We start from the raw sequence: 9552 nt of genomic DNA, 5'->3' as shown, positions 1-9552 counted from the left end.
AAAAATAGTACTCTAACTTTTCCGAACAAAAAATGTTTGACAAACAAAACCCTAATTGGCCAATAAAATCTGAAAAACAAAAAATCAAAAAAGCTTTGAAATTTTTTTTTGACCCAATTGACGAAATAACAAAAAGGTAGGTGTTCTCTGAAAACCTTTTTCACACACTTTCATGAAGAACAAAACACCCCTTACGATTTTTTGTATTTGTCTAACTTGAGAACCAACCCAGCCAGATGCTTGCCAAACAAACCCGTTACATTTATGGACTACAACCACTACTACTATTCACATAATCTATTTACTTATCGTCAAAAAATAAGAAATAATAACAAATAGCAAGGGAGGCCTAACGACCACACTTCAAATAGAAAAGTATGCCTTCACAACAGTACAGAGAACCATACAGAACTTGGAAAGGAAAGCAAAACCAAAGAAAGCAATTCATAGAACCGTCCTACAAATAAAATATAGTAGCTACAGACTGATACATAGATCCACATTTATATGCACCAAATAATTCCTATGTAGCTCATTAAAAGGCCTAGAATGTGGAGAAAAAGAGAATTATGAAGTGAGGGCACGATAATGAATCAAAAAGGGCTTGTCGCTTCCAAGTATCAAGAAAAACGAAATCGCAAAACATCAGTCTGAAGGTAAACAATAATGCGGTCAAACTAGGGGTTAGTCCACCTTGCATGTTACTAGGGGCTACACTATAATCCGACTAAATTAAAATCCAACTGTAATATAACAGACAATTCACAACATTAAAAACTCTTCATCAAAAAGAGTAACTAATCATAAATCTTACGGGTTACCATTCTCTCTCTCTCACACATTCTCCGAATTTTTCTTTTTTAGTGCCTAAATCTTTGGAATTCAAAGGCCAAAGAAACCAAGCTCACTGGCTCTCTCCTTCTCGAAGGTCTCGAAATACTGATAGATAATCGTCACTGCAAGAAGAATACCGGTCCCGGAACCGATCGCCCCCATGAAATCAGCTAAGACAGTCAATGCGCCAATGCACATTCCGCCAAAGGCTGCAGCAGTAGGGATGTATCGGTTCAGTTCCTTCTGCAAGTTCGACTCGCGGTGTCCAGGCATCACCATTTGTTGTTCCTGTTAAAGGGGAGGGGGTGAGGGATATACAAGGGAGCGTCAATGCGAAGTTAATGGTATGTAAGGGATAACTAAAAATTTAAACATTGAAGTCGCCCTTGGGAGTTTCTACTGTAGAAATCTATCCATAAAGCTTGACTTAATTTCACTTTCATCCTCAATGTTTCAGTGTGAGCAACTCACAATCTAGAGTCTCATCCAGATTTCAATTTTGTGTGCAGTTTTCCAAATTTAACAAAGGTGGTTCTGTCGTTTTGCCCTTTCTTTTGATGATAGAGTGAAATAAAGTCAAGGCCGTTCGATAGGGCAAACTTCAGGGAATTAAATCTTACAAATGAAAAGGATGAAACTTTGATCAAGGTCAAACTTCACGGACTCAGTAACCAAACTTGAATCTAAAGATCACTATAGTATTCAGAACAATAAAAAAATCAACTTCTGATCGGCTCGTCAAAATTACAGCTGCTTTCGTGCTAGATTGAGCAATATTACTTGTACAATTCAAGGAAATTGTTGTCGAGTTCACTTCCAAACTAAGAAATTGTTGGGAAGTCCCAAGGGAATTTGAGAAAATCAAAAGAAAAGGAAACCCATGGTGTATTTTTAGACTATGTTTGGTTCCAAAACAACTTTTCTCAGGAATAAAAAAAGTTATAATTGGGATAACTAGTTATTCTGGGATAAACGAGAATAAGTGTAAAATTATGTTTAGTCTAAGATTCTCTTATTCCTTGGAATAGTTAAAGTAATAAACAATTAAAGATTATTTTTAGTACATTATATATTTAACATATTTATTACCTTATAAAATATTTCATATTATATTATGGTATTTTATAGAATAATATATAATATAAAATTAATAATATAATATAATAATCATAATAATAGTAGCAGCAGCTAGTTGTAGTAGCAGTAGTAATAATAATAATGTCTTTAACATGGTAAGTTAGGCTCCATCTAGTTTGTCTGATTCTGGAAACAGATCAAAATGGGGTGCCTGCGATTTCTAACGAAGCAAATACACCCTAGAGCACAAAATGATGAATGGGATTGTGGCACAAACACTCTGATGTTTGCCAATTCTTGGTAGATCGGAATGGAATTGGATACCGCAGTTGAAGTAGAGATCACCACTCCGCAAAACTGAAATGCTTTTTTCCCACTGGTTTCTTTCTAGGGACAAGATATTTTCATATATCTAAATATTATATTATATATAATATAATGATACATTTGTATTACTTTAATTATCTTTAATAAGCTAAGTTTAGACATTGAGAATAGTCCTATTCCTCAAAAAAAGGGAATAGTTATTTCTGGGTGTTCTGGGATTCCCTAGAATAACCTGGTTTGCCAGAATAGTAAGGGTAACTTTTGTTGTCCCTGATTTATTCCGAAACCAAACATAGCCTCAATGCAGGGTAATACAAAAAGTTCAGAACCTTATATCAAGAAAAGAACATAATTCATAATTGCCACACATTACATTTCCCAAATTTACGAAATAGAGTTGTTTCTTTCCTAGAAGAAAAGGCCTTAAAGCTACTAGACACTACTAAACCAGCCAAGTTCTAAAACTGCAACTTTCTCCTTTTAAAGCATATATATATATATATATATATATATATATATATATATATATATAAAGTGTTTATTCAGCCAGGTTTCTACGATAGCCCCCTCACTCGAGAAGCAAAAATCAGGCATATGGCCAAAAGTTTTGCAACTCCTTTCATAAGAAGTCGAGAGGAGCTTTTGGCTTCGAAAGCAGGTGGCCAAATATAAAGCTTCTGTTTCTAGATGTAGCAGAAGGCAATGGAAGGGGCTTTAATGAAAAAGCTGTTCAAGCTCGTCAATCAATTTAATCAAACTGTTGTTTCTAAGATCTGGAGATGATCCAAAAGTATGTTGTTCAAAACACAGCTAAATATGCTACTTAAAATCGAAACAAAAAATGCAATTTATATTATAAAGTTTCCAAAAGATATGAACATAACCTCATATGTTCACCAATGGCCTTGAAAACTTAAAGCTGTAATGTAACCAAGAATAATGAAGAGATATGGAATTATGTATGCGTGTGTACCTTAAGCTGCTTGGCCACATCTCTTGCTGATGATCCAGAAACTTCTATCCAAGTCTTTGAAAAAAGCGCACATGCTGAGAGCATAAAAACTATGTAGAAAAGTGCGTGAAATGGATCTGCAGCCATATCTGCCAAGCTACATGACACAATACCCAACAGTACTAGGTTAAGTAACAGCACTAAAACTGTATAAATATATATATAATACAGCACAGTAAGAACATAGAAGAAATTATAGAGCACAACAACCAACAATACTATGTTAAATAACAAGTGAAAGAATTTATGAGAGAGAAGAGGCATGAAAAGACTTAATAACCTTGACGGTGCTGTAATATAGTAAGCGATGCCACCAACAGGAACAGACTGACCAGAGTACTCGGATTCCTTCCACTTGCCCAGTAGATTTACAAGGAAATTTCCACTATATTTCCTGTATAATAACTGCATCAAACATAAAAAGTTAATAATTTTTCCCAGTAAAATAACGATAGAAACCACACATAGTTCACCTGAAGTATGGTGTTAACTCCTAATTATTTTCTATTTTAGTATCTGATATTACCTCACTGCAAGAAGTTAACTGTTTTAACTTTTTTAAAACAGAATATTCTCTAATATAAACAGAATATTCTGTAACTTTTTTATGGAAATCATTAAGTTCTAACAGAACTTACTGAGTTTTATGAATTCAAAACTAATGAAAGATTGGTAATAAAATCAAAACTTAAAAAGTTCAGGCACCTATTTTAAAATGAACTATAAGACAGATAAGTTATGTATGTCTTTTAACTAATATAAAGGTCAGAATAAATTTCGCTGAAGGACAGAGTAAATTTAAATGCAACACAATTTGACATCGGGAAAAAAAAAAAATACCTGGGAGATGAAGTAGAGGTTTGAAACCAAGGCAGACTGTAGAATGATGGGCATATTGGAAGTATAAAATAGCTTAATGGGGTAAGAGCCTTGTTGCCCTCGAGCATTTTTGGATCTAACAGGAAGTACTACACGGAACCCTTGGAAATAGATAACAATAAGGAAAACTAAGACAGTTGCAAGCAAGTTGGTCACATTGGGGAGATTTTGGCGGTAAAACGCTTCACGAAGGGCTCGAACTTTGTCTGTGCGAGTGATCAAAAGATGGAATAGGGCGATAACTGCACCCTCAAATTCAGCGCCACGACCGCTATTTATGGTTGTGGGGCTAAATGCCTTCCAAATAATATTCTCACTGCATAATATGGTAAAATTAGGAATTCACGATAATATGTTATATTCCAAATGAAGATGAATATAAGAAATACTTTTTAGACACTTATACATATATCCCATGCAAAATTTCTATTTACAAATATATCCCTACAAAATATTAATCCAAACTACCAAACCCCCCTTCAAACAAAAAAGCGTTTAAAAAAAAGATGGAAAAATATTTTTGAGATGTTTTATACATATATCCTCCCCTGCAAGTACGAAAATGAGATGTATCGCTGAGATATTTCTACACGCATCCCCCGCCAATTTCTATATACATATATATCCTGCAAAATATAAATCACCCCCAAACACCCGAAAAGGCGGGGGGGTTTGTGGGGGGGTGGAGTTGGATAAAAAGAAGGAAAGGATATTCAGCTTGAGAAAAGTCAATTTTCTAGGAAACCACACTTTCACTACGCAGATATCAAATAAATGTAAATAGATGATTCTGCAGGGATATACAGGCAAAGCCCCTTATTATTTCAAAACTTACCAGATATTGGTAGCAATGAATAGAGAGATGCCAGACCCAAGACCATATCCTTTCTGGAGGAGTTCATCCAAGCAAATGACAATAATGCCAGCAAAGAAAAGTTGCAGTATTATGAGAATAGCATTGCCGGTTCCCAGTTGGCTGACACTACCATACATCCCAGATAAAACATAGGCAACTGCTTCCCCAATAGCAATCAGAATTCCAAGCAATTTCTGTGCACCATTTCTGAAAATGCACATAAAATTAGCGTCAAGAAACTTGATTAGCTCAACTTATTACCACAAGCACACTTTCAAAATAATAAAGGACAAAGCTATTCCAACCAAGAAAAAGTACAACCCAACTCAAAAGGAAAACAATCTAAAGTTCACATGCATTCAACAGTTCTTCTTGATTAAGAAAATACACAATATAGAATTCATGATTCGCCTTTCTACCGAGCTAAATAGACAGAAGAAATAAACTTTACATAGAAGCATTCATAACATATGCACCTAAACGATGAAGTCAATTATCAGTATAATACCACAAGAGGGAGGTAATAACATTGAGAAATTTATGAGATCATTTTCATGTTATAATGACTGCTCTGAATGCTCATATGACATCAGAAAACTTTGTGTCAATCCTTATCATAAATTGGACCTTCCCATAGAAGTTGATTATTTCAATATCCCCAACTATGGCAGAAAAAGAAGAATCACATAACTAAACTAGCCAATATAACTCCTCTAGTTGTTAAGGTCGTATATTATATTATAATAATAGTATAAACAAAATTTCCAAATGTTGAAATATTTGATATTTAAATTGTGTTTGATAAACAATGAGATAATGGACACATGCTCCAGCAAAGTAACAGATTCCTTTTTTTATTTTCTCACTAAGAAGAAATAATGCCTCCAGCTCCAGAAGAACAAGCTGTTACAATAACAGACCAGACAAAAAAATATTAAATACTAGAGATAATTCACTATGAACATCAAAGCACTATATTAAGACAAAAGAAGTACTGCTGATTCATATATCACAATATACTACATTCTTGAGAAAGGAATATACGTACTAAGTGACAAAAGAAAGTTCAGAAAAAAAAAGAAAAGAGCATATAATTACAAGAATTACTATTGTTCCTTCTGTTGACCATATTAGTTATCAATAATAGCATAATTCAAATGGATAATTACCACATGTAATTTGCTAACTGGCTTGTGCCTTTTTCAAGATCTCTACCAAAGAACAAACATTTAACCAGCATTCCACTTATTTATTAAAACCTATCATATCTAAGCAAGAAATACTCACAAAAGCGCACGATCCTCTCTCACACTGTTATCAACTTCAATGATCTTCGACCCTACTAACAATTGCATCACCATACCAGATGTCACGATTGGAGTGATCCCTAGCTCCATCACAGTTCCACGGTTTGAAGCAAGAATAACACGCATCCAGTAAAAAGGGTCAGCCCCAGTAGTGGAGTGGATGCCATACAGGGGAAGTTGACTGCATACAAGGAAGATGAAAAGCGAGATCACTGTGTAGATCACTTTTTCCCTGAATGGAATTTTCCGATCAGCACTCTGAACTTCAGGCAAGAATGCCAAAAAAGGCCTAACAAGATGAAGTACTCTGAAGCCTCCTGCCATTTTCCTGCACCGAGGATTGAAATAATCACAATAAACAAATAACTAATTTGCAGGCAGTCAAGCCCTTGAGAAAAACAAACCAGAAAAAGACAAAAAAGAAGAAAACCATGATGCATAAAACTAAAAGTAAAAGAAACCATATTAAGGAAATTTTAGCTATTTCAGTGTTCTAAAAAGTGGCCTCTATGACTGCTATAGAACTTTTAATGGGTAAACACTATGCTATGCTATTAAAAAAGGAATATAGAGGACTAGAATCATAGGGGCCGCTATAGCGTCTGCTGTAGCGTGACAAAAAAGGGTCCATTTTACACCTCAATTTTTTAAAGATTCTATGGATCGATCAAGTCCTAAAATCACTAAAATATTAAAAAATTATCCTATTAGAAGAAATATAGTAGAGTACGAGGGGAACTATTCAACCATTTTTTAACAAGAAACAATGAGAAAACTATGATTTTATTCATGTGGGGAGAAAAGCAACATGGCAACAACACATGTTTATAGGTAGCCATTAAGGATCACCGTGGATACAAAGGTTCACTATGCTAAGTAGAAATACTGTTTGGAATATAAATGTACAGAAACTAAGAGTGTTATACTTCTATATTTGGAACTAATATATTATTGCTATCATTTTAAAAACAATTGCACTTAGCAATACAAGCATTTACATAATTTACTATAAATCCCGGTATGAGTTCATGCGGCTGCTATGGCGACTGCTATCCACTTTAATAACCCCCGAACGCTATGTACCCGCTATCCGCTATTTACAGCGTTGAGCTCCTTGATGAAGGACAGTTTGCAAAAGAAGAGTAAAAACGTATACACTTATCTTCCAATTTGGAATGAAGAAAAATAAGTTTAGCGGAAACATCGAATATATGTATATCAAGTATATCATGTAGTGAATGCCACAGCAATATAGTTTCAAATAGGTATAGAAGGCGCAAAGGATAATCCTTCTGATTAGATCATCTTTAAGGAATATACCCATCTGATGGCTTGAAGGCCTAAAACAAAGTTTGCCAGGTCAGCAAAAGTATTCAACGAGAACGGTTTTTGACAGTTAATACCAAATTTTCATATGCCCACAGGGAGATACAGTTAGCTCCATTTTCTTCTTTCAAATAGATTGTTATCAACTAAAAACAAAAAAAAATGTCAACTATCAACGTGAACAAGTAAAAAATGCTAACAGTTGATGAACATCCTTCAAGTCATGAAAGGAACTGGTGAGTATTGCATGTGCCAGACACTAGTTAATGACATTCAGAATTCGCAGATGAACATGCTTTTGAGCATGAAACAAACCGCATATATATACAAATGAACTTAGCAGTTATAAAATGAATTACAAAAAAAATTCTAGATATTAAGAATATTAGAATGAGGAAAAAAACAAGGAAAGACAGAAATAAGCACAAAAAGTCATAACACACATGACAACCAAATTTTGACAGGACCTCATTCTTGAAAGTGAAAGAAGAAAAACCAAATCAGACAAGCCAATCTAGAAAAACTTTCATCAATGTAATCAATAACAAAGAGAGAAATTCAGAATAACGCGTAAACACTACATGTTCAAATCAGTTCTTCTCCAGTATCAACAAAAACAATCCAACATAACTATAGAGGAAAAAAATTAGCTAAATATTTACGGAGACCTTTTCAATTACAGGGTCAATTTGAAGTAGGCCCTCCAACGTTATTTTTCTCAATTGATACCCCTTCAGTTTTTCATTTGAATTATTTTCTGCAGGTTCATTAAAATTAACGGCTACATTAGCTATCAGTTATTAACAATTAACAAAATTCATAGTTCCATTAGCCATTAAAGCCATGAGAATAATTAAATTCAATTAATCACCATTAGATTTAACAAATTAACAATTTAATCAATGAACTAAACTCAAAAAATCGAAAGTTGAGCGAGTATCAACCAGGAAGAAAAATGGCTGACGGGTCTTCAAAATAACCTGTAGTTGACGGCGCCTCCGTGAACATTAACCGAAAAAACAATACACAAGCCCAATAAAAGAAAAGGAACAAAAACAGAAACATGAAGAGGGTTCAAAGATATGCACAAAAAAATAGTGCTTCCCTACTCAAATTTGAAGCTAAATGTGGTTGTGCGCAGATCTAAAATTCCTACTATAAGATCTATATCAAGCGTCAAAATTTACAAAGTAAATGATCTCTAAAAAGCTATAGAAAAGGGGGAAAAGCGAAAAAAAACAAATCGATCTAACCTTTCTCCTTGTTAACAATTCAATTAAATAATAGATCTCCAAAACCTCTCCTTGTTAACAATTCAATTAAATAATAGATCTCCAAAAACTCATCACCAAAAACTCAAATCGCAAAATTTTGCACGACATGAAGGTCAATATCTAGCAATCGAAACAGATCAGTGCGAAAAACCCTTAGAGAAGTCCCGATCTATCAGAAAATCCCGAAAAGAACAACAAAAAACATCCGAAGATAATTGAATCAACCGACATCTCGTTCGTAATTGGAGATAATAATCGGAAATAAAAAAAAAAAAAATCCATACCAAAATCGGGATCGATCGATCCGCGGTTAGGGTTCCTTCTCTCTTCGCGATCTCCACGAAGTGCGACTCAGAAGAACTCGCAGATCCGAAACGCTTACACGGACACCGCAGACTAGGGGTTCCACTTTTGGGGAGGGCTCAAATGAAAACGAGATAAATTGTATGGATAGTCCCTGTGCTATTCCCCATTTCGTGACGGAGTGTTCGTCATTTAAACACTTTACTCCCTTAACTTTCCGGAGATTGCATTTTAGTCCTCCAGTGCGTCCGTGTCTGCAAAATTGTAGGGCCGGCAAGTGAGCGAGCCCGTTATTGCTCGGCTCACATTTGGCTTGGATATTCGGCTCGCTCGAGATCGACTCAAAATTAAATAAGC

General features: G+C 34.7%; 1 protein-coding gene across 2 annotated transcripts; it reads right to left on the bottom strand.

Moving 5' to 3' along the window:
- On the bottom strand, nucleotides 568–9336 carry LOC109715270 (protein transport protein Sec61 subunit alpha-like). Of its 2 annotated transcripts, XM_020240199.1 has the most exons (8): nucleotides 9177–9336; nucleotides 8287–8375; nucleotides 6273–6620; nucleotides 4965–5192; nucleotides 4091–4445; nucleotides 3531–3655; nucleotides 3212–3347; nucleotides 568–1122 (listed from the first exon to the last, which is right to left on the bottom strand). In XM_020240199.1, the coding sequence occupies exons 3-8, from the start codon at nucleotides 6614–6616 to the stop codon at nucleotides 883–885; spliced, it is 1428 nt and encodes a 475-aa protein (XP_020095788.1). In that variant the 5' UTR covers nucleotides 6617–6620; nucleotides 8287–8375; nucleotides 9177–9336; the 3' UTR covers nucleotides 568–882. The 2 variants fall into 2 exon arrangements, with proteins under 2 accessions (XP_020095788.1, XP_020095787.1); XM_020240198.1 differs by lacking the exon at nucleotides 8287–8375 and having other exon boundaries at nucleotides 9177–9335.

Source organism: Ananas comosus, linkage group 9, assembly GCF_001540865.1.
Source record: "Ananas comosus cultivar F153 linkage group 9, ASM154086v1, whole genome shotgun sequence".
NCBI classification, from domain to species: Eukaryota; Viridiplantae; Streptophyta; class Magnoliopsida; order Poales; family Bromeliaceae; genus Ananas; species Ananas comosus.
The sequence above is the reverse complement of the archived record's forward strand: the minus strand, read 5'-3'. Positions and strand labels throughout refer to the sequence as shown.